Consider the following 25,276-nt stretch of genomic DNA (forward strand, 5'->3'; position numbering starts at 1 on the left):
ACCAGTCTTGAGCAAATAAAAAAGCTCAGCAACAGAAACCAGACTCTGACTTCAAGACCCAGGACAGGTTTAAAAAACAGTCATTATTACTGCTATGCAATTATTAATTCATACTAATGTTCACACTAGCATTTACCTGATGTTGTTATTGTTATTATTATTAACCTTATAATTACTGACATTCAGACTCAGTTCAATTTCCTTTTCAGATATTTTCTAATCTGTTTAAAAATTGCAGAGAAGGAGCTGGGAAGATGGCTCAGTGGTAGAGTGCTTGCCTCACATGCATGAGGCCCTGGGTTTGATTCCTCAGCACCACATAAGCAGAAAAAGCCCAAAGTGGTGCTGTGGCTCAAGTGGTAGAGCGCTAGCTTTGAGCTGAAGAGCTGAGAGACAGCACCCAGGCTCAGAGTTCAGACCCCAAGACAGACAAAAAAAAAAAATTGCGGAGAAGTGTAGAATGATCGTAGCTGGAGAAGACTGCTCTAAACATACATACTGTCATGGCTTTAGCATCCTCTAGTGGATGTGGTTTAAAAATAATTGCTCTTAAGTGGGATAGGAAATTGTCTTTTGTTTCTTTTACCAACATTCTCATTTCTGGCTACTAACCATGGCTGTTACATTTTCTCAAATATAATTGACCATGAATTCTATTCATTGGCATGATATAGTAAATTATGTTAATAATTTTTATGTCAAATTTTCTACTTCCACAATTAGAATTACCTGTTCATTGTGTGTTACCTTCTTTTGTTATATGTATGCTGGTTTTGGGGCTTGAAATCAGGGCCTGGGCTTTGTCCCTTTGCTTTTTTTGTTCAAGGATAGTGTTCTACCACTTGAGTCATGCTTCACTTCCATTTTTGGGGTGATTAATTGGAGATAAGAGACACATGGATTTTATTGCCTGGGTGGTTTGATTTTTAGCTCTTGGCCTCTTGAGTAGCAAGGATTACAGGTGTGAGCCACCAGTGACTGGTTGGTTCATCATGTGTTATTCTTTAAAAAATAGATCAGAATAAATTTAATTCATCTCTGAGTCTGTATGGGTATATAACAGTATGGAAGATTTCTCTTGTTGACATTGTAGTTTTGACAATTGTAGTTTTTACAATTCCAACATATGTATTTATTTAGGATCTAGAAAATCACTTACCATGTAATTCTCTGCTGAAACAAATATGAAAAAGGAGAGAAAGAAAGAAAGAGGAAGAAAGAAAGAGAGAAAGAAAGAGAGAAAGAAAAACGAAGGAACGAAGGAAGGAAGGAAGGAAGGAAGGAAGGAAGGAAGGAAGGAAGGAAGGAAGGAAGGAAGGAAGGAAGGAAAAAGAAAGGAAAAAAACCGGCTCCTAGTCTTAGATTTGCAAATGAATGTAAATTTACCAAGTGACAGGGACATAAAGGGTGATGAGAATAAATTGGACCTCAAATATTTGGTGACTTCTGTCACTCATCCTGTTTCTCATGACACTAGCTTCCTCTACCAGCTCATCATATGATAGGATGAACTCATATTTTATTCTCTCAGCCAGTCATTTTCTTTCCTGCCTGCCTGCCTTCCTTCCTTTCTCCCCTCATTCCTTCCTTCCCTCCTTCCTTCATTCCTTCCTTCTCTCTTTGCTTCCCTTCCTCCTTCAAGCTCTTTTTTCCTTCCTTCTCCCTTCAACCTTTCCTTATTTCTTTTCTTCCTTTCTTCTTTTTTCTGTCTATCCTCTCTCTGTAATTATGACTCTCTTCTTTTTCTTTTCCTTTCTGTTTTATTTCTTCTTTGCACGGTTATGGTGTAACTCAGGACCCTAGGTGTAATGTAGAAACATTAAACTGAGCTGTCCATGAGTTCAGGATTCCAATTCTTGAGGGATCCATATCATCTTTCTCAATATGTACCTCATATCTCATGGCCTTTTGAGGATGCATTTCCATCTTACCCAAATCATTGCAATGCTCAAATATTAATAGTTGATTTTGAGCTATTGAATTTACAATGCATATTGTTGATTGCCTTTTTGTTCCTTTCTTGACTCCAATAATGTGTGGGGTTCTTTTACCATAAGGTGTGAATTCTTCATGGAACCACAAAACTACACAGGACTATCACAATTCCGACTCCTGGGACTCTCTGATGACCTAGAACTTCAGCCCATCCTAGCTGGGCTGTTCCTGACCATGTACCTGATCACTGTGCTTGGAAATCTGCTCATCATCTTGGCTGTCACCTCTGACTCCCACCTCTATACCCCCATGTACTTCTTCCTCTCCATCCTGTCCTTTGCTGACATTGGCTTCAGCAGTAGCACTGTCCTCAAGATGCTGGTGAACCTCCAGACTCACAGCAAATCCATCAGCTATGCTGGCTGCCTAACACAGGTGGCCTTTTTTATCTTTTCTGGATGTTTGGACAGTCTGCAGATGGCTGTTATGGCCTATGACCGCTTGGTGGCCATCTGCTACCCTCTACACTACCCCATCATTATGAACCCCCACTTCTGTGGCTTGTTAGTCCTACTGTCACTGTGCCTCAGTCTGTTGGACTCCCTGGCACACTGCTTGATAGTGTCACAACTTAATTTCTGTAAAGATGTAGAAATTCCTAGTTTCTTCTGTGACCCTTCTCAGCTCCTGAAGCTTGCCTGTGATTATATTCCCACTAAAAATATCTTCATCTATCTGGTTGGTGCAGTCTTTGGAGGGATTCCAGCCTCAGGAATCCTTTATTCTTACATCCAAATTGTTTCTACCATTCTTGGAGTCCCATCAACCAATGGGAAATACAAAGCCTTCTCCACCTGTGGCTCTCACTTATCTGTTGTATGCTTGTTTTATGGGACAGGTCTGATTGCATATTGCAGTTCAGTGCTTTCAGACACCCCCAGGAAGGTGATGGTGGTCTCTGTGATGTACACCATGATCAGTCCCATGCTGAACCCTTTCGTCTACAGTTTGAGGAACAGGGACATCAAGAAAGCTCTTTGGTTCCTGGCCTGTAAAACAACATGCCATCCATATTAAGGTTATCTATTTTGATCTGTGGGTTCAAAGAAATAGCAAAATCAGATGTCTGCACTTTGGAAAATACCTTTGACATTCACATCCTTGACTTATAATATGTTTCTGTCCAGGTGAACTCATGTTGAGAACATTCCAAGTCAAGTTCAGTTAGTGGCCAGGCTCCAGTGGCTCATATCTGTAATTCTAGCTGTGTAGAAGGCTGAGATCTGAGAATCATAGTTAAAGCCAGCCCAGGCAGGAAAGTCTATGAGAATCTTATCCCCAGTTAATCACCAAAGGCACGAAAGGTAGAGCTGTGGCTCCACCTAGAGCCTAGAGCTCAAGCCTAGAGTGCTAGGCTTGAGCAAAACAGCTCAGGGACAGCACCCAGGCCCTGAATTCAAGCCCCAGTACAGGCACACACAAAAAGTGCATTTAGCAAATGAGAGTGTCTGTTCTTTGTGCTGGAGATAGAATGTGCATAGCCAAATTCTACAAAAGGTCGGTAATTGTCTATGGCAAAGGTTCCAAAGTCAAGACCTCTGTCTACTCAAAACTGTAGCATATAGGTCATAGACACATATGTTTTTGATACTGAAGAATTGATTAACTGCAGCACTCATCTCCAATTAACCTACAAGAAGCCAGAGGTGGAGCTGTGGCTCAAGTGGTAGAGTGCTAGCCTTGAAAAAAAGCTCAGGAACAGCCCCTGGGCCCTGAGTTCAAGCCATGGAGACCTCATAAAAATAGAATAAAATAAATAAAATGTACAATGACAATTCTCAATGTATATATGTGAAAATGGAGCTAGGTAAGTTGGGGGGAGGGTGGCATGAGGATAGACTTAGGAGACAATGATGGAAGGAATGACAGTGGTTATGATGGATTGTACTCATAATCTGACTTGTGGAACTGAAAGCCCTTTGTACAACTACTTAAAAGTTAAAAGTTACAAAAAGATGCATTGTTATCAAAAGATAATAAAAGGATTTTTTTTTTAATTTCAAAATAACGTTATAAATTAAAAAATAGTGCTGGGTGCAAATGACTTTCACCTATAATCCTATTTTCTCAGGAGGCTGAGATCTGAGCATGGCAGTTCAAAGCCAGTCCAGCCATTAAGCCTGTGAGATCTTTATCTCCAATTAATCACCAAAAAGCTGGAAGTGGAGCTGTGGCTTAAGTGGTAAAGTGCTAGTTTTGAGCAAAAAAGCTCAGGGACAGTGCCCAGGCTCTGAGTTCAAACCCCAGAACACCACCAAATTTTAAAAAATGTGTCTGTAACTTATAGAATCCTTGCAACTTAGAAATCATAAGAGGAGGAAGTGGCGCTGTAGCTCAAGTGGTAGAGCGCTCGCCTTGAGCTGAAGAGCTGAAGGACAGCGCCCAGGCCCAGAGTTCAAGCCCCACGCCCGACCAAAAAAAAAAAAAAAAAAAAAGAAATCATAAGAGGACAATTTGGCTTCTTCCTGAGGTAAAGAGAGCCAAAGCCTTCCTAGCAATTAATTCTCTCCTTTTCCTTCTCCATTGGGATTAGTAAATCCTTAGCAATTAGAATCCATGGACCAACTTGACTAATAATCAGTTCTGAGCATTGAGCTTCCAGGTCAGCTGATTATAAGTACCCATTCTGCATCCCTGCCCTGCAATTTGCTTCTTGTAGCCCCATGGTCTTTGTCGCAGTGTGTCCTTCTGCCAGGCTCATCAGCAGAACCAAAGAACTCCCATGTGGTCCTATCTTCCTGCTGGCCCTGAACACTAAGCATTACACAGGAAGCAGGGGAGAAAATGACTTAGTGTTCTTTGGTCTCCTTCCAGAAAAGACCCAGTGCAGCCCAGTAAGTGTTACTGGACACCTGGATGGAGGAGGGATGCTAATGACCTGGCTTATTTGCCGTGCTGAGAGTATAGCTGGGGTAGCTTGATGTGAGGGTTATCAAGAGGCAGGGTTTATCTTAGAGCCCTAGGATGTTTGTATTCTGACTTACAGTAATGGAGAGAGCACTCCAACTACTATTCTGTTTGCTTCCCATCTTGGTTGCATGTAATCAAAGAATCTCTCCCACCAGAGCAGGATGCAAGAGTTCTGCCATGTCCCCACCCTCCAAAATAATCATTATGATGATAATGACCTTCACCATGATGTAATAAACATTTACCTAGGAGTTCCAAGTCCGGAACTCACAGATAACTTCCTTCATGGAGCAAGCAGCTAAAAAGTAAATGCTAGCCAGGCACAGGTGGCTCATGCCTACAATCCTAGCTACTCAGGAGGCTGAGATATGAGGATCACAGTTCAAAGCCAGCCTGGTCAGCAAAGTCTGTGAGACTCTTATCTCCAATAAACCACTCAGAAAACTGGAAGTGGTACTGTGGCTCAAGTGGTAGAGCACTAGCCTTGAGCTGAAGAGCTGAAGGACAATGCACAGGCCCATAGTTCAAGCCCCATGACTGACAAAATAAATAAATAAATACATACGTACGTACATACATACATACATACATAATGTTTCATTAAGTGTTCTTTCCACTATACAGAATAGAAAAGCATATTCTTTATCATAATTACATATTTTAGGATAAGATAATTAGATTTATGTGTGCATGTGTGCACACGTGCACACGCACACACACACACATGCATACACCAAACCTGGATTTTCAATTCAGAGTGGGGATGCTGTCCCTGAGCTTTATTGCTTAAAGCTTGTGCTCTACCACTTGTGCCACAGCCCCACTTTTGTTTTTTTGGTGGTTAATTGGAGATAGGAGTCTAATAAACTTTCCTGGGTGGGCTGGATTTGAAGCACAATCCTCAGAACTCAGCCTCCTGAATAGCTTGGATCACAGGCCTGAGCCACTAGTGGCTGGCTGTAGATTCTCCTTTGTAAAAAGGGTTATACTGGATGCAAGGTACCAAGATCAAATACAGTGACAACAGGGATATAAATGCAGAAACAAGAACATAGGATGACCCATTGCAACAATGATATTCACAAGACACTATGTTGGAAGTGAACTTTACAACTTTTAGGGGAGGAGTGGGGCAGATGGGGGAGGAAAAGGATAGCTGGAGAAAAACAAAGGAGGGGGTAACAATGTTTGACAAGAAATGTACTCATTACCTTACTGATGTAACTGTGACCTCTCTGTACAGGATTTTTACAAGAAAACATTATTTAAAAAAATATCTATACCATCAAACCACACCTCCCCACTTGTGAAAGTTTTCAGGACACACTTAAACCTTTCCCAGTCCATTGTACTGTGCAAATCTAAATCATTTATTTTGTGTTCCTTGATCACAACACAGACACATTCCTGCTTGCCTCTCATACTCAATCGTTTCCTTCAACATTTGTCTTTCATAAAGGTGTTCTGGCCACATGGAACTACATAATTTATTATCAGGTGTCATAAAATTCCTCCTCCTGGGCCTCTAAGAGGATCCAAAATGACAACCATTCCTGTTTGGGCTGTTCCTGTCCATGTATCAGATCACCCTGCTCAGAAATCTGCTCATCATCTTGGCCATGTACCCCAAAGTATTTCCTCCTCTCCAACCTCTCCTTCAATGACACTGGTTTCAGCACCAGCATGGTGCCCAGAGGCATAACCAAGCCATCCGTTAGGCTGGCTGCCGTACTCAGTTGTATTCTGTCCTGAGTTTTGTGGGAATGGAGAAATTCCTGCTCTCCATCATGGCCTATGATCATTGCATGGCCATATGCTATCCACTTAGATACACAGCCATCATGACTTCATGTCTCTGTGTTCTGCTGATTGTGTTCTGCCTGTCCATCACCATGCCGTTGCACTGTCTGACGGTGTCACAACTGTCCTTTTGCATAGGCGTGGGAATCCCCCACTTCAGTAATCTTGCCTAGATTATTCAGCTTCTGAAGAGCAGGTGCTCAAGTGCCTTCCCTGATAATGTCCTGATCAATGTGGCCACTGGCTTCTTTGGGGGAGTCCCTCTCTCTGAAATCATGTTCTTTTATGTTCACAACATGTGTTCAGTCTTGAGATCACCCTCTGGGGAACAAAGTGCAAAGACTTTTCCACATGGGCTTAACTAAAGTATGATCTATGCAGGGAAAGTTTTCAGGGTGTAACTCCTTTGAACAAAAATCTTATAGTTTAATAAAATGAGAACTAGGGAGCTGGAACCTGTTTTGTTAGGGGAGGATGGAGGGCCAAAGATGGGGAGGATGAGCAGAGAAGTAGAGAGAGGAAGTATGGGACAATACAGTGATAATGTTCAATGTATATAATGTGAAGATTTGAGGGGATAAGTGGTTGGGAGAGATGGGGGAGAATGATAGAAGGGGTGGCATTGATCAAGTTGTATTGCACTCATACATTAACTGGTTGAATTGAAGCCCCTTGTACAACTACTTAAAGATAATTTTAAAAATGAATAAATGACTTATTTACACATTTCTCAAAGGAAAGTGTACAAATAGAGAGGACATAGCAAGTACAGGAGGAAGTTGTTGAGGAGAAACAAACTTCTCATTTTCTGTAGAACAGGAAAGTAATGACCCAACTATTTCTAAGTGAGAAAAGTTTACAAGTTTCCAACAACATGAAATAAAAATTACTTGATATGGAACTTCTGCCAGTTGTCAAGATTTGATCAATACTCAGGAAGTATATGTATTCAAATTGAATCCTATACTCATAAATACATACAATTAATATTTGTTAAGAAAATTGCCAATATACATTTTGTTAAAAAGACAACACTAAAGCCAGGCACCAATGGCTCATGCCTGTAGTCCTAGCTTTTCAGGAGTGTGAGATATGAGGATTATGGCTTAAAGCCACTCTGGGCAGGAAAGTCCATGAGACTCTTTTTTTCCCACTAGTCCTGGGGCTTGAACTCAGGCCCTGGGCGCTGTCCCTGATCTGCTTTTGCTCAAAATTAGCACTCTAACACTTGAGCCACAGCACCATTTCTGGCTTTTTCTGTTTATGTGGTACTGAAGAATTGGACCCAGAGCTTCATGTATGCTAGGCAAGCACTCTACCACTAAGCCACATTCACAGCCCCCATGAAACTCTTATCTTCAAGAAACTACTCAGAAAAAGCTGGAAGTAGAACTGTGGCCAAATTAGTAGAAGGCTATCTCTGAACACAATGAAGCTCAAAGATAGTGCTCAGGCCCTGAGTTCAAGCCCCAGAATGGGTACAAGAAAGAAAGAAAGGAAGAAAGGAAAGGAAGGGAGAAAGAAAAGAAAGAAAGAAAGAAAGAAAGAAAGAGAAGTGGCGCTGTAGCTCAAATGGTAGAGTGCTCGCCTTGAGCTGAAGAGCTGAGGGACAGCGCCCAGGCCCGGAGTTCAAGCCCCACGACCGACAAAAAAAAAAAAAAAAAAAAAAAGAAAGAAAGAAAGAAAGAAAGAAAAAGAAAGAAAGAACAAACTACAACTAGGACCCTTAGCCAAGACTTTGATTTTATGACTTGAGAAAAGATATCATGTTTAGAGGATTAGAAGCATTTTCTAAATATCACCAATCCAGACACTAGAGCAAAATCAGGCAAATTTAAAAAAGAGAGATGAAATTTCCTTAAGTTGGGGGTCACATAGTGCTTGTGGAAGAACTTGATTTCTCATTGGGAATTCTGTCACTAGAATTATTAACTATTCTAATAACCCATTACAAAGCACAGAACATATCACAGAAGAGAGGAAATCCTATAAGGACTGTTCTTCAGAGCCCTCTTTCTGTCCCCATTCCTCAGGCTGAAGAATAAAGGGGTTCAGCATTTTGGGGACCCCAGAGAACATCACTGAAGCCACTGCCATCTTCTTGGGTGAGTCATAACAGCAGAGCTGAAGTACACACCCACTCCAGCCCCCACAGAACCAACCAAGTGAGAGCCATAGGTGGGAAAGGTCTTTTTGGCCTACAGACCCTGAAAATTTTCTCAAAACAGAGGAGAAAACAATTCCAGAGAGAGGAATGATATCAAATATGAAAGTTAACACATATGACACATGGTCACTGAGGAGAGGTTGGAGCAGATGAATCTGATGACCTAAGAAAGTTCATAGAAGTAGGAGCTCTCCACAGATATACAGGACAGATGCAACACCATCAGCCTGATGAGGAATGTGTTCATTGTGCTAAATAGCAAAGAGAATAGGACCTGTGGGACCATACAGGCAAGGGTTCATGATGACTTTGTAACTCCATAGGAGTCAAAGGCCATCACTGCCAGAAGACAATTTTCCAAGAAACCAAAAGCCTGAATGGGGCAACCCCCATGTAAGCAATTCTCTGGTCCTATATGTGTGTGGATATTCACCAGTGCCTGGGGGGTGGTTGTTGTGATGAAATAGATGTCAATGAAGGAGAGGCTGGAGAGGAAGAAGTACATGAGGGGGTATGGGTGTGGGGGTCAGAGTTGATGGCTAGGATGATGAGCAGGTTTCCCAGCACAGTGATCAAGTACACAAACAGGAAGAGGCTCAAGATGATGGGCTGTAATTCTGAGTAGTTTATAAATTCCAGGAGAAGGAATTCTGAAACAGCTGTTCATTTTCTGGTTTTCTGATGCTATGGTTTATTCAGTCCAAATGATACAGACTCCATCTTTTGCTGGGTGGAAAAAATACTTGAGGTTATTCCAGTGGTCTCTCTCTAGTATTTCTAGGGCAATCTATTAAGATGGAACATTCTAAAAAGTCTCATGACCATACCATCCACAATGGACCCTCCAATGCATTTTCTCTCCATCTTTTTGCCAATGGGTGCACCATGATTCTTTTCCAAATGAAGGGATTTGCTGACTCTCAAGAAGTTACCTGGTCAGCCTGCTTATACTGCAATCTGTGAAGAAATTACCTACCCAATGAAAAGCCAGTAAAAATAAATACATACTTAAATGAATCTTGTCACATTGTATCTGTGAATTTATGCTACTCTGTGTAACACCAACCTCACTTTCTCATGGGATTTACATGAACTGAAGCTATTCTCCAGATAGGAAACCAAAACTTTGCTTAAGCCACACCAGAGGCTCATACTTATCATCCCTGCTACTCAAGAGGCCAAGATCTGAGGATTATGAAGTTCAAAGCCAGTCCAGGCAGGGAAAAATCTCTGAAACTCATATGTCCAATTAACCACCAAGAAGCCAAAAGCGGTTCTGTGGTTCAAGTGGTACAGCACTACCTTGAGTGAAAAATACCTTGAGTGAAAAAGCAAAGGACAGCACCCAGACCCTGAGTTCAAGCCGGAGGAGGAGGAGGAGGAGGAGGAGGAGGAGGAGGAGGAGGAGGAGGGGGGGGGGGGGAGGAGGAGGGGGGGGGAGGAGGAGGAGGAGGAGGAGGAGGAGGAGGAGGAGGAGGAAATGAAATCCTGTGTCAAACTTCACCCAGCAAAACAAAATAAAAAGAAAGTTTGAAATCCAGTGTATAAAGGTCCCCGATCATTACATTTCCCATCTATTTAGAAATATGTAGTCACAGAGGTAATCAGCTGTTTAGGCTCACCAGGATTCAGGTTAAGTTATTTTTGACTTGCCTCTGAAACCTAAGGACAAACCAAACAGCACATCACCACAGAGAAGCAATCCTCCTGCTAGCAAGATTCTTCATGGCAACTTTCATGTCCTGATTTCTCAGGCTGTAGATAAAGGGGTTCAGCATTTGAGGGGCCACAACATACATCACTGAAGCCACTGCCATTTTCTGAGGGGAGTTGGTAACAGCAGAGCTGATGTACACCCCAATACCTGTCCCATAGAACAAGGAGACAACGCATAGGTGAGCACAACAGGTGGAGAAGGCTTTGTGCTTCCCTCCTGACGAGGACATGCGCAGGATGGAGGATGCAATGTGAATATAAGAGGAAATTATTCCAGACAGAGGAACACCACCACAGACTGAAACTGACACCATGATCAGGATGTTATCGATGAAAGTTTCTGAACAGGGGAGCTTGATGATTTGAGCAAACTCACAGAAGAAGTGGGGGATGTGTAAATGTGTGCAAAATGGCAGCCTTAACACCATGAGACTGTGGAGCAGGGCATCAGCCATGCTAATGAACACAGAACCCTAAACCAGCAGGACACAGAGGCGAGAGTGCATAATTACCGTGTACCGCAGGGGGTGACAAATGGCCACATAGCGGTCATAGGCCATCACTGCCAACAGAAAATTTTCCAAGAGTGTAAAAATCATGACAAAGCAGACCTGAGCCAGGCAGCCTGCATACGTGGTGCTCTGGTCCTGGGTGTGGATGTTCACCAGCATCTTGGGGATGGTGGTTGAGCTCACACAGATGTCATTGAAAGAGAGGATGGAGAGGAAGAAGTACATGGGGGTGTGGAGGTGGGAGTCGGAGATGACAGCCAGGATGATGAGCAGATTGCCGAGCACAGTGACCAGGTAGATGGACAGGAAGAGGACCAAGATGAAAGGCTGGAGTTTGGGATCATCTGTCAGTCCCAGAAGAAGGAAATCCAGAACCGCTGTTTGATTTATAATCTCCATGTTGCTTGTGAACTTGAGAGGAAAAACGATTCATTGAAAAAAATTAAAATGCTTGGTTTCTTGGTTAGTGATAACAGAAAAATCTATCATACTCAATTTGTGTGTGTGTGTGTGTGTGTGTGTGTGTGTGTGTGTGTGTGTGTGTGTGTGTGTGTGTGTGTGTGTGTGTGTGTGTGCCAGTCCAGGAGTTTGAACAAAGAGCCTGAGTGCTGTCCTTGAGCCTCTTTATGCTCAAGTCTGGTGCTCTACCATTATTTGAGCTACAGCTCCGCTTCTGACTTTTTGGTGGTTAATTGAAAATAAGAGTCTCACAGATTTTCCTGCCTGACTGGCTTTGAACCCCAGTCCTATGTAGGCAATTAACAAATGGTGTCTTACTTTGTTTTAATCTTAATTTTTTTTCTGTTGATAATGATGACCCAGACTCACTTGAGATGATGAAACTGTTTTTCCCCAGCATAATTTACTTCTCCATTGCCTCCTGAGAGAGGATGTGGTTATTGTCTTTTAGAGAGCTGTGCAAAGAGACACCATGACATTCAACCTGGCACACCCTGGAAAAGACAAGAAAAAAAATACTGAGTGTAGTGGATTAGTCAAATTGTGATTCTGTGTATTCATCATGAATACTTTATTTAAAGACTTGTAGCTGGGCCCCAGCAACTCAGGAGGTTCAGATCTGAGGCTAGAGATTTGAAGCCAACCTAGTCAAGAAAACCTCATGAGATTCTTATCTCCACTTAACCATCAAAAAGCCAGTAAGTGGAACTGTGGCTCAACTGGTAGTGCGCCAGCCTTGAGCACAAAGCCTTGAGTCTCCATTCATGACCCAGGATTGACACCAAAATCTTTTTTAAAGACTTGAAATAGACATTAGTCATCATTTCTTAATTCTGCAAAGATGGTTATTTGATCTTGTTAGTAGTTAATGTCCTTCTTACAGCTGAGCTTATGGCAAAGATTTGGTGGCTTCAGAAAGCAAAAATTGTGGGGCTATGAAGCTTCTAAGTGAGCCTTTGAGCAACCCTATCTGGATCTTTAAAGTTCACACTGCCCTCTCTACAGGAATGGGACAAAATCTGGGTGATGAGAGATCAAGAAGGTAGCAAGGCAAATAGAAATGCTATTTATCACAGGCTGAACCTGGCTACTCCATGGATATTTTGCTGAAATCTGAATCCACATGACTATCAAACATGACAGCATTGGGAAAATTAATTCACTTGGAATGTGGTCATTACAATTAATCATAATCCATTATAACCAATGACTATGTCAGCAGAGGAAATTAGCACTCAGATGCACAGCAAGAAAGCACAGAGAATCTTGATTATCTGCCAGCTACAGAGAGAAGTCCCAGGAGAAGCCAGAACTTCTCAGAGATCTCCAAGCTGTGGAAATTAATATCTGTTAAGCCATCTATTCTATCATACTCAGAGCAGATCTTGATTCTCACACAGTGACCAAAATTCCCCAACACTAACCAAAATTAAGTAAGTGTAAGAATATTTTATGGGTCATCACATTTTAGAATTGGCCTTTTGCCAGGTACCAGTGGCTCATGCTTGTAATATTAGCTACTCAGGAGGCTGAGATCTGAGGATTATGGTTCAAAGCCAGCCTGGGCAGGAAAGTACGTGAGACTCTTATCTCCAATAAACCATTAGAAAACGGGAAGTGATGCTGTGGCCTTGAGCTGAAGAGTTGAGAAACAGCACCCAGGCCCAGAGTTCAAGCCCCATGACTGACAAAAAAAAAAGAATGGGCCTTATTTTAATTATTAAAATTGTTTTCAGTCTTTTCAGTCATGGAGAGAAAGGAGAGACAGACACAGAGAGAAACTCTGAGACACAGACACAGAGACAAGAAAAAACACGGAGAAACAGAGGGGCAGAGAGACTAAGAGGAGGAGGAACAGAAAGAAGAGAGATAGAGACACAGAGAGAGACAAAGGGAGGGGTAGAGAAACAGGAGAAAAAGGGGGAGAGAGAAGAGAGAAAAAAAAGTGAGAGAAAAAGGGATGGAGAGACAGACAAAGAGATAAAGTCCGAGGAGAGAGGGGGAAAAGAGATAGGAGAGGAGGGAAAGAACTGGGAGAGAGGGAAGAGAGAAAGAGAAGAGGAGGAGGCAGGGGTAGGGAGAGAAGTCCAGCAAAATGAGATCTGGTGGACTGTCAGAGAAAACATAGCAGACATGTATGAGATGAAGGTGACTGCAAAGCAGCAAGCTCACAGGAAGCCTAATTTTCATGATCAGATTTCCTTCTCTCTGTGTTTCTTAGATTTTTTTTTTGTGAGTATCCGTTGTTGCAATCAGTGATCCTGTGTCCTTGTTTCAGCATTTTGTTATTCCCCTTACCCTCCCCAAATCAGATAATTTACATAAAAGATGCACAGTACCAAAATCAAATACAATGACAACAGAAGACATACCATAGAGGGAAGAGCATACAAAAGAAACAAAAAAAAAAATCACACTACATTGAAAAACAACAAAGAAAAACCTCTTGTGTCTATATCTTGGGGTTCACTTTGCTTAGCATCATCTTACTACTCATCTGATGATTATCCTAGATGTATACTAGTTACTGCAAATAAGGGAGACCATCAGACCTATATTTCTCTGGGCCTGGCTTACTTCACGTAATATAATTTTTTTCTAAGTCTTTCCATTTCCTAACAAATGGATGATGTCATTCTTTCTGATGGAAGCATAGAATTCCATTTTATATGTACATATATTCGTTCATCTACTGAGGGACATCCAAGTTGGTCCTATATCTTAGCTATGAATAATGCTGCAATAAGATTTGTTTTATGAGGAAAGGACATATATGAATCACAAAACAAATGAAAAGATTATTACATAAGAAAAAAATCTAACAATTTACATGCACTTATATTTAAAACAAAAAAAACTAACACTGATGCTATGTATGTGCTATATGACAAGTGTGTATTAAAGAAATCTCTAATTTAAAAATGCAGAGAATACTTTTTTCAAGACAGAGAAAATAATTAAGATACCCATACTCACAGTTGTTATAAAACCAGGCTTTCAAAGGTAAAATCCATTGGATAAGACTTTTAGCAAACCCCTGACTCTGGTTCCCCACTTCAGGGGCACAGATGGACATGGCTAGCTGCATGAGGATGCTGGTAGTCTCCTCATCTGGGTAAGAACTTCACCTGGAGGAAGACAGATTTCTTGGCATCCCCCCAAGCAAGGCAATGGCCGAGATACAGAAGGAACATCTCTCGAAGCTGAAGCTATTATTTGCTACCTGGGCAGTGCTGATGGCTGAGATTTTTTTTCCCCTGGTCACTGCCTAAGATTCTTATGTCCCTTGGGGCTCAATATCCAAAGTTGGCCATTATCAGAAAGCCTTTCATATTATTCTAATCCCAGGAGTCAATTTCCTGACAGAGCTACTGCAGAGAGGAATTCAGGATGGCTTCTGGCCCACACAGACAAGATTCTCTCCATGGTTTCTGCTCATCTTGTACCCAGAACCCTTCATCTTCAAATAAGTTCCAACCTTTCAGCAGAGCTTCTACCTCGATTGCATCTGATCAGGAAATCTAACTTGTAGATATGAACGTGCAGCCTGATTGCCTATGGGTGTAACTTTAAATATACATGGGTATTATGAAATTACAACTCCTCATTGTTACATTACTGTTAATATTATCAATGGCTTTTGGTCTTTTTTCTTTACTCTGTGTGTGCTGCACCTTACACTTGAACTCAGAACTCTGACCCTGAGCTTTTGATGTTTTTTTCAAGCCTAGCTCTCTGCCACTTGAGCCACAGTTTTACTTCTGGCTTTTTGGGTGGTTAATTGGAAATGTCTTATGGATTTTACTGGCCTGTCTGGCTTTGAACCATGATTTTCAAGATCTCAGTCTTCTGGGTAGGTAGGATTACAGGGTAAGCCACTGATACCCTAATTTATTATCACTAAGTCATGCAAAAGACTTTTGATTTAACATGTACATTTACAAGTACAATGCATCTTGATCAATGTTACTTCGTCCATCATTCTCCATCTCTCCCAGCCCTATCCATCCCAGGTTATCTGGTTCTACTTTCATATATGGACACTATTACGACTGCATGCATCCACTACTTTTGGTTCATCTTCCTCTTTTTTGTGTCAGTCCTGAGTGTTGAACTCAGAACTGTCCCTGAGCTTCCTTTGCTCAAGGCTAACACTCTACCACTTAAGCCACAGCACCACTTCTGGCTTTTTCTGTTTATGTGGTAGTAAGTAATTGAACCCAGGGCTTCATACATGCTAAGCAAGCACTCTACCACTAGGCCACATTCCTAGCCCTTCCTCCCTCTTCTTGACGCCCTCCCCACACCCCTGACAGCTTCCTGGTCTTAATTTTGTAACTCCTTTGAACAATAACCTTATAGTTTTAAGACAGCAAGTATTGTTCACATGTGGAGCACTGATCCTGGTATAGCAGTGTTCTCTATTTCAATAATTTTTCTAAAAATTATGTAATTTGTTCTTAGAGCTGGATAAAACTCCACTGGGTTTGAGTATACATATACATAATGGGCCAGCTCTTTTGTTTCTGTTCATCTATTGAAGGACAATCATGGAAATGAATATAAGGATTACTATGTTGGGTAATATGTTTTATAATATATATAACATATATAATATGTATATTATATACAAGCATATATAGTATATCATTATGAATTCATATTTATATATTTTACAAGATCTAAGTACATATTATATAATTTTGTTAAATATATTATAAACATATATTTTATATATATATTTCTAAATATATTATAAGTATGTACATATATAATGTACAATAACTTCAAGAGAAGTATATGTATTATACATTATAATACATTTTATATATTTGAATATAGCCTAATGAAACCTATCAAATATTGTTTGAAAATGGGTGGAGAGCCAGCACCAGTGGCTCATGTCTATAATCCTAGTTACTCAGTAGGCGGAGATCTGAGGGTCCCAGTTCAAAGCCAGCCAAGGCAGTAATGTCCATAAGATTCTGATCTCCAAAGAGCTATCAAATATGCTAGAAGTGGAACTGTGGCTCAAGTGGTAGAACACTGGCCTTCTCATTGTTCTTGGGAGTTCCAACAAACCAGTGCACTCCATTTAGTTGTTGCAGGTTTTTATTAGCATACATTTCTGGTACACAGGGTTATGTTGTAACATTTCCATGCAGGTATACAATGTACTTCAGTCTGACTTTTCCTCTTCTGTTCATTTCCTTTCCCCTTTCCCCTGACTTGCCTTTTTTTTGGGGGGGGGGGCGGGGTCTGGTCATGGGCCTTAACTCTGGGCCTGGGTGCTGTCCCTCAGTTTTTCAGCTCAAGGCTAGCGCTCTACCACTTGAGCCACAGTGCCACTTCCGGCTTCTTTTTTTGCTTATGTGGTGCTGAGGAATCAAACCCAGGGCCTCATGCATGCAAGGCAAGCGCTCTACCACTGAGCCACCTTCCCAGCCCCCTGACTTGGTTTCTTATCTGGTTCCCCACTACTTGAACCACATCTCCAGTATTGTGCTAGAACCTTAGAAGATCTAGATCTAGATCTCAAACTCTTGAGTGGTTAGGATTACAAGCATGAGGCACCAGCACCTGGCTGATATCCTAATTTTGAAAGCTTTGTCTAACACATGTTATATATATATATATAATGTCTAACTGCTACTCAAGTTGACCTGCAACACACCAAATTTTTAAAACTAACCTAATTTACAAACTTCTCTTCCTGTACCCAAACACACATTCGAAACTTGTGGCTTAAAATTTTAGGTGTTTACTTTTTTCCCAAACATCATCTTCATTTCTTTTTTTTCCCCTTTGGTCAGTCATGGGGCCTGAACTCTGGGCCTGGGCACTGTGCCTCAGCTCTTCAACTGAAGGCTAGTACTCTACCACTTGAGCCACAGTGCCACTTCCGGATTTTTCTGCTTATGTGCTGCTGAGGAATTGAACCCAGGGCTTCATGCATGCAAGGCAAGCACTCTACCATTGAGCCACCTTCCCAGCCCTTACCTTCATTTCTAAAAGACAAAGAATTCCCCTTTTAGGTGGGCATTGGTTGCTTATGCCTATAATCCCAGCTCCTTAAGAGGCTGAGATGGGAAGATCTCAATTCAAAGCCAGCTGGGGCAGAAAAGTTTGTGAAACTTTCCAATTTAACCACCAAAAAGCCATTAGTAAAAGCTGTGGCTCAAGGGGCAGAGCACCAGTATTGTAAAGAAAAGAAAAAGCTCAAGGACAGCACCCAGGCCATGAATTCAAGCCCCATAAATCTCCTTTTAAGTGGAATTACTACCTACTCTGAAGTGAAGAACATATAAATAATTTTTCTTTTACCAGATAATGGGACTTGCAGTCCCGCCCTCTGCCCTGAAAGGATATTTCTCAACACCAGGCTCTCTCATATTCTTTTCACATATCCATCATTTTTCAGTTGTCACTGTCTTGTACATCCTGTTGATAATTATAGTGCTCACTGAAAGTGAGGCTTTTTATCAACCCTAAAGATGGCCTGCAATACTTCAAAAGAGATGGCGGAAGACCTCCTCTGTTCACACTGCATTCAGTACTATTCTGCCATGTTAGCCTGTGAGATTATACTTTCCCACGCCCAGCTCCACACTTCTACGGTTCTTTCCAGTGTGAATATGCATGTGTGTAGCCAGGTGTGCCACACTACTGACACTGATATGACTTTTTTTTCCAGTCCTGGGGCTTGAACTCAGGGCCTGGACACTGTCCCTGAGCTTATTTTTGCTCAAGGCTAGCACTTGATACCACTTGAGCCACAGTGCCACTTCTGGCCCTTTCTGTTTATGTGGTACTAAGGAATCAAACACAGGGCTTCATGCATGCTAAGCAAGCACTCTACCACTAAACCACATTCCCAACCAATACAACTTCCACTTTGTTGGTTGTTGGGCTTCAGTTCAGGGCCTGGGTGCTGTCCCTGAGCTCTTTCCCTCAAGGCTAGCACTCTACCATTTTGAGTCACAGTACCACTTGGAGTTTTCTGATGGTCCACTGGAGATGGGTTTCACAGACTTTCCTGGGTTGGCTTCAAATTGCAATCTTCAGATCTCAGCCTCTTGAGTAGTTGGGATTATAGGCGTGAGCCACCAATGCCCAGCAGATACAACTTCTTGTTGCTGGTATGCATTTTCAGGTGTCTTCTATAAGCTAGGAGACTCTTAAAAACCTCCCGGCACTCCTTGCACTCATACTGCTTCTTTCTCAGGTGGATTTTGCTATGAGAAATGAGATAGTATTGCATCACAAAGGCTTTTCCACACTGATGACACTTAAAGGGTTTCACCCCTGTGTGCTGCCTCATGTGTCTTTTGAGGCTGAAGAGAAAAGTGAAGACTTTATTGCAGGTAGGACAGGAATAAGGTTTTTCGCCAGTGTGGATCCTCTGGTGGGCGGCCAGTGTACTCTGCACCCGAAATTTTTTCTCACAGTACAGACAGCCATATGGTCTCTCTTTGGTGTGAATTCTCCTGTGTGTCTTCAGCTGTACATTAGTCTTAAAATCTCTGTCACACTCATGACACTTGAAAGCCTTTTTCCCCCGGGCATGAATACTCAGATGTTTCTTATAGACCAAGAGACTCCTAAAGAGCTTCCCACATGATGGACATTCATACGACTGCTGATTCCCATGATTCTTCTGGTGAAAATTGAGATTTGATTTATACCGGAAGGATTTCCCACACTGGGTACAAGAAAAGGGTTTCTCTCTTGTGTGGCTATTCATGTGTCTTTTCAGAGCAGAGCATTCCCGAAAGGTTTTCTCACAGAGATTGCAAGCATATGGCCTCTCTCCTGTGTGGATCCTCCTGTGTACACTGAGGTTTGCATTCACCCTGAACCTTTTCCCACAATCAATGCACTGGAAAGGTTTCTCTCCTGAATGGATGCGCAGGTGAATCATCAGACACTTCTGACTACTTAATAACTTCCCACACTGGGGGCATGATGTGTACCTCTCCCGTGTGTGGACCATCTTGTGCTTCATCAGGTAAGAAAGCATGGCAAAGGTTTTCCCACAGGCATCGCAGGCATAAATTTTCTCCCTCTGGGTGTGGATGAGCTGGTGGCCCATGAGCCTTGAACGCCGGTAGAAGGATTTGGGACACTGGCTACACTTGTACGGTTTGTTTCCAGAATGGATCACCTCATGCTGTTTGAGAAGTGAGTTGTCCCTGAAGGTTTTGCCACAATCCCGGCATTTGTAAGGCTTCTCCCCGGTGTGGATCCTCTCATGTCTTCGAAGGTAAGAGTTTGAGCAGTAACCCTTGCCACAATGCTGACACATAAATGGCTTCTCCCTAATGTGGGCCCTCAAGTGCAGCTTTACAGCTGAGGGGTTTGGGAAGGTTTTTCCACATTGATGGCAGGCCAGTGGTGTGCTGCTTTTGCAAGCTGCCTTCGGCTCCTGAGCACGTGGGGTAGAATTCAAGACTTTCCCACGATCACCACGTTTATACTGGATGCTTCCCTGAGCCTTCCTCTGGGGCTTAACTCCTGAAGTGCTCAGGCTGCAAGAAGCTTCATCTCCTTCACATTCCTCCAAAATGGAGCAATCTCCAAGGTCATTGGCAAAGTCAAGGGATGAGTGGCTTTGCATAGTCTGGGATGAGGCCAGACCTCCCATGGAACTGCTTCCCTGTGCTGACTCCTATTGATGGACATAAACAACAGATGCATCATTTACCTCATCCATTTCATGGAAAGGGTCCTCTCCCAACCCTTGCAAAAAGTATGGCCAGGTAGGGGAGAGTAATGTGGCTGGGTAGTGAAGGGGCAAGCCTAGCAGTTATGAAGCTCTGGGTTTGATTCCTTTTTTTTTAATCATAGAAAATAAGCAAAACAAAGGAGGAGGTAACAATGCTTCATAGGAAATGTACTCATGTAACTGTAACCCCTCTGTACAATATTTTTTACAATAAATAATGTATTTTAAACAAATAAATAAATTTAAAAAAAGAAAACAAGCCAAAAAAAAAGAAAAGGGAAAGGAAGGAAAAAAAGAAAAGAAAAGAAAAAAGGGCCAGGCACAGGTGGCTCATACATGTAACCCTAGCAACTCAGGAGGCTGAGATTTGAGGATGGAGGTTCAAAGCCAGCCTGAGCAGGAAGAATCTGAGATACTCTTATCTCCAATTAACCAATAAAAAGTCACAAGTGGAGCTGTGGCTTAAGTGGTAGAATAGTAGCCTTGAGCACAAATGCTTAGGGACAGTACCCAGGACCTGAGTTCAAGCCCCAGGACTGGAACCAAAAAACAAATTGAGAGATTAGTATTAGTTTCTCACCTAATTGACTAAATGAATGAATGAAATGAATACCACAGAGTTTCTCTAGGGATGTCTCAATACAATTTTAACACATTGTTTCATTTTCGAATTAGATTATCTCTATTTATGAGAATATTTATTGTGGTGGTTTCTCCATAAAGACTATTAGTACCAGGGTTGTGACTGTCCTTCAAATTAATATTTAGAGACCTTCTTGTTTTCTTTTATTTTTTGGGGGGGTCGGTTGTGGGCTTGAACTCTGGGCTTGGGTGCTGTCCCTGCACTCTTCAGCTCAAGGCGAACGTTCTACCGCTTTAGCCACAGCACCACTTCCGATTTTCTAGTGGCTTATTAGAGATAAGAGTCTCACGGACTTTCCTGCTCCGGCTGGCTTTGAACTGTGATTCTCAGATCTCAGCCTTCTGAGTAGCTAGGATTACAGGCGTGAGCCACTGGTGCCAGGCTATTCTTGTTTTCTTGTAACATTTTTCTGAGTCTACCCTTTGGTGCAAGGATTTGTTCCCTATTGACTGGAATGCTGGCCTGATCATGGGAAGAGCAGGAAATGAGAGTGTGTGATTCTCACCTTTTTCTTACTGCGGAGTCTTTCTTCTCTCAAACTATCTCGAGGAGGCTGTGGCTGCTGGGTCACCAAGAGATTCATCTCACCTGTATTTATTAGGGGTGAGGTAAAAAAAAAAGTTAAAATTTTGCAAAAGAAATTATATTACACTGGAACATGACAAATTATACAGGTCACATTATACATTCACACACAATGGGATCAAAGGAGAACACTCTTAGGAACACAAAGGCACAATGCCTATGTTGCTCTGATCATATAAAATAATATCTATTGAAAGAAACTCCAGGAAATGGAAATAAGAGGGTTTTTTCTTTGTTATTTTTGTATGCTTTTCTGTCTTGTTTGTTCATGTATCTGTCCTTGGGAGGGTACTGGAGGGACAAAGGGTGAACAAATGCAGCAGTGGCACTCACGGGACACTATGTGAAAAATGAACTATATAAAACTTGTAAGTGGGGATGGGAGGGCAAAACTGGGAGAGAGTGAGTAAAGGGGTGACAATGGCCAAAAGGAAATAAACTCTTATTCTGACTTATGTAACTGTACATCACCTTTATAACAATTTTTCAATTAAAAAACATATGGAGGTGGAATGTGGCTTAGTGGCAGAGGGTTTGCCTAGCATGCATGAAGCCCTGGGTTTGATTCCTCAGTACCACATAAACAGAAAAAGGCAGAAGCGGTGTTGTGGCTCAAGTGGTAGAGTGCTAGCCTTGAGCAAAAGAAGCTCAGGGATAGTGCCCAGGCCCTGAGTTCAAGCCCCAGGACTGGCAAAAAAAGATATGATACTAAGAAGTAGTCACTCTACTACCCCAGCCCCAAAGAATAAGTTCCAATAGGGCTAATGGATGCTTAAACCTGTAGAGAACTGAACCTTTATATATGGCACCATGTATTTTTTGTTGTTTATGCCAGTCCTGGGGCTTGAACACAAGCCAAGGGAACTCTTCCTCAGCTTTCATGCTCAAAGCTAACACTCCAGGCTTTAGTCATAGTTCAAGCTTAACTGGAGATAAGACTCTTATGGACTTTCCTGTTTGGTTTGAACTCAAGGCCTGGGCGCTGTCCCTAAACTCTTTTGCTCAAGGCTAGCACTCTATCATTTGGGTCACAGCCCCAGAGTTTTGATGGTTAATTGGAGATAAGAGTCTCATGACTTTCCTGCCCCAAGGTGGCTTTCAACCATGATCCTCACATCTCAACATCTGGAGTAGCTAGGATTACAAGTATGAACCATCAGTGCCCAGCTATAACATTTCTTCTTATTCTTATGACACAATTTTGCCATTGCACAGGGTATATCTATAAACCACTAGCATCATTATTCTTGACTACTATTTACAACAAAGATCTTTAATACACAGAGAGCTGTGACACCCCAATTGTAGGTTGGATAATCAATATAAGTAGGGTTAGAGTACAGAGCTGATTTCTATCCAAGACCGATTATGACAGAATGCAATGGCACAGATTTCATTATGTTATTCAGAATTGTCCAGGCCTGGGACAGGATTCTCACCTACCTACTTGGGAATCTGAGACAGAAGATATGCTTTTGAGTCGAGAAATTTAGAGGGCAGGCTGGGCAAATGATATGAAGTCATCTCAACAAAGTACATTAACTGCGGCACTATTGCAAAATTGTGTATGCTTAAGACATAAATTCTGTTAATTCTGGAACTTTCCATTATGATTGAAGACAGAGAGCTGCTCACATGTAACAAACCCCTTTAAAACTGAGAATAATATATCATGTTGACAAAAACAATTAAGGCAGATAGATAAAGACTAAACCCAATCTTAAATAAATGGAAAATGTAACTTGTATTATAGGTTGAATCTAAATCTCCTAGAGGCTTTAAATTGAAGACTCGGGTTCCATGATTGGTTTGGGGAAGTGAGTCACTGAGATTACAAATCTCACTCATGCATTAATCCATTGACAAATCCAAAATTGAATGGACTATGAAGAAATGGTAAGTAGACTGTGGAGCCTGATTGGAGGAAGTGGGTCATGGGAGTGTGTCTGTTTCCTGTCTACTTTGGTAAAGTTACATTCCTCTGCAACATGTCCCCCACAATGACATGCTGTTTATCACATACAGAAAATAATTCTATTCATCAAAGAAAACCATTATTGGAGAATCAATATGAGAATGAAGGACCGAACGTAGGAAATTCAAAACACAGGTAATTCAGAAATAACAGGTGAGTAGGCATGGGTAGCTCTTTCTCTGAGGTATGAGATGTGAGGCTGAGGTATGAGGATCATGGGTCAAAGTTAGCTCAGGCAGAAAAGTCCCTAAGACTCTTATCTCCAATGAACCAGCAAAAAGACAAAAGTGGAGCTGTGGCTCAAGTGCAGTACCATGCCCAGACACTCAAGTTCCAAGTCCCAGGTCTGGCAAGAGAGAGATGGGGGGAGAAGAATAAGGAAGGAAGGAAGGAAGGAAGGAAGGAAGGAAGGAAGGAAGGAAGGAAGGAAGGAAAGGAGAAGAGAAGGAAGGGAGAAAAGAAGGGAGGGAGGGAGGGAGGGAGGGAAAAGGAAGTAAGAGAACAAGAGAAAGAGTGAGAGAAAAGAAAAAGAAAGAAAAGGAGGGAGAGAAAGAAAGAAGCTCACATTCAATGTTTCTCCCTAACCTTATGAAGTATTTCTCTTCATTTTCTGAGTAGCATTTTATATAAGGAAACCCCTCCCCACACCCATATGGAGCAGATCTTCTCTGTGCTCAGTGCTCACCTGGACAGGAGTCTTGGTGAATTGTCTCCTCTGCCTCCATTTGATTTTCCTGTTCTAGCCATTTGATCAGAGCAGGTTTGCTGACCAGAGGTCCCCCTAGGATGGACAGAGAGGCATATGTGCAATTGACAACAGAAATGATCTCAAACCAAGCACAGTAGCTCACACCTGTAATCCTGGCTACTCAAGATGAATGATATCTGAGAACGGATGTTCAAAGCCAGCTAGCGCAGGACAGTCTGTGGGACTCTTACCTTTATAACCAGCAAAAAAGGCAGAAGTGGAGCTGTGGCTCAAGTAGTAAAGTGCCAACTTTGGGCAAGAAAACTTGGGGACAGCACCCAAACCCTGAGTTCAAGACCCAGGACTGGTGCACATGCGCACACGCGCACACACACACACATCTGGTCTCTATTACATAGGCATGAGGACTCTGGCCATAGTGGGTTTGTCTTACCTACAGAGGCCCAGTTCCTATAGTTGTCCAGCATGACATCTCTGTAGAACTTTCTCTGAGATGAATTTAGTAATTTCCACTCCTCCTTGGTGAAGTCCACGGACACATCCTCAAAAGTCATTGTACTCTAAAACACCCACATAAGAATATTCTGCATAAATCCCTGCTCATGCTCCAAACACACCACATGCCCATCATGCAAATGATTCTTCAAGTTCAGTACAACATTGACCAGCTTCCTAGAGACTAGATTCAAAGACTGGGCTCCAGCCTCCCCATGGCCTCCTCTCTGCTTAAGCAATTTCCCAGCCTCCAGGATTTAAAGCTACACAAGGAAAAGGCAGGTTATCTCTATCCCTACCCTGAGAGTTTTGAAAGTTTTTGCATTCTTCTCCAGCTCCATGGTCCCACTCAGCCCTGAGCCCAAGGAAATGATGAGAGAAACTCAAGTTTTGCCAATACATTCCTCCCACCCACCCCATACCATGACCACATCCATTTTTGTATGTGTGATACATAAAATTCACAGCTATGGGCTAGGAATGTGGATTAATAGTAGCATGCTTGCCTAGCATGCATGAAGCCACCCTGGGTTTAATTCCTCAGTACCACATAAGCAGAAAAAGCCAGAAGTGGTGCTGTGGATC

The 25,276-nt window shown here is 42.1% G+C and overlaps 2 protein-coding genes and 1 pseudogene across 2 annotated transcripts; 1 reads left to right on the forward strand and 2 right to left on the reverse strand.

Moving 5' to 3' along the window:
- The first annotated feature begins 2,070 nt into the window (after nucleotides 1-2,070).
- LOC122119881 (olfactory receptor 7E24-like) lies at nucleotides 2,071-3,012 on the forward strand. Its single transcript, XM_042693944.1, has one exon. It carries the CDS (start codon nucleotides 2,071-2,073, stop codon nucleotides 3,010-3,012), a length of 942 nt encoding a protein of 313 aa, XP_042549878.1.
- Nucleotides 3,013-10,557: 7,545 nt separating this feature from the next.
- Nucleotides 10,558-11,520, reverse strand: LOC122119882 (annotated as a pseudogene).
- Nucleotides 11,521-11,962: 442 nt separating this feature from the next.
- LOC122119883 (zinc finger protein 14-like) lies at nucleotides 11,963-25,032 on the reverse strand. The gene is made up of 6 exons (XM_042693946.1): nucleotides 24,991-25,032; nucleotides 24,630-24,756; nucleotides 24,173-24,268; nucleotides 21,433-21,515; nucleotides 18,684-20,227; nucleotides 11,963-12,053 (listed from the first exon to the last, which is right to left on the reverse strand). Exons 1-6 carry the CDS (start codon nucleotides 25,030-25,032, stop codon nucleotides 11,963-11,965), a joined length of 1,983 nt encoding a protein of 660 aa, XP_042549880.1.
- Nucleotides 25,033-25,276: the final 244 nt, after the last annotated feature.

Source organism: Dipodomys spectabilis, unplaced genomic scaffold (assembly GCF_019054845.1).
Source record: "Dipodomys spectabilis isolate Male_0828 unplaced genomic scaffold, ASM1905484v1 ptg000173l, whole genome shotgun sequence".
Classification (NCBI taxonomy): Eukaryota; Metazoa; Chordata; class Mammalia; order Rodentia; family Heteromyidae; genus Dipodomys; species Dipodomys spectabilis.

Excerpts from the sequence above, each read along its gene's own strand:
- LOC122119881 (XM_042693944.1), top strand. The coding sequence starts at position 2,071 with ATGGAACCACAAAACTACACAGGACTATCACAATTCCGACTCCTGGGA.
- LOC122119883 (XM_042693946.1), bottom strand. The coding sequence starts at position 25,032 with ATGGAGCTGGAGAAGAATGCAAAAACTTTCAAAACTCTCAGG. Across the intron at positions 24,757-24,990 it reads AAACTTTCAAAACTCTCAGG|AGTACAATGACTTTTGAGGA; the intron begins GTAGGGATAGAG and ends TGGGTGTTTTAG. Across the intron at positions 20,228-21,432 it reads GACTCCGCAGTAAGAAAAAG|GAGTCAGCACAGGGAAGCAG; the intron begins GTGAGAATCACA and ends GTCCATCAATAG.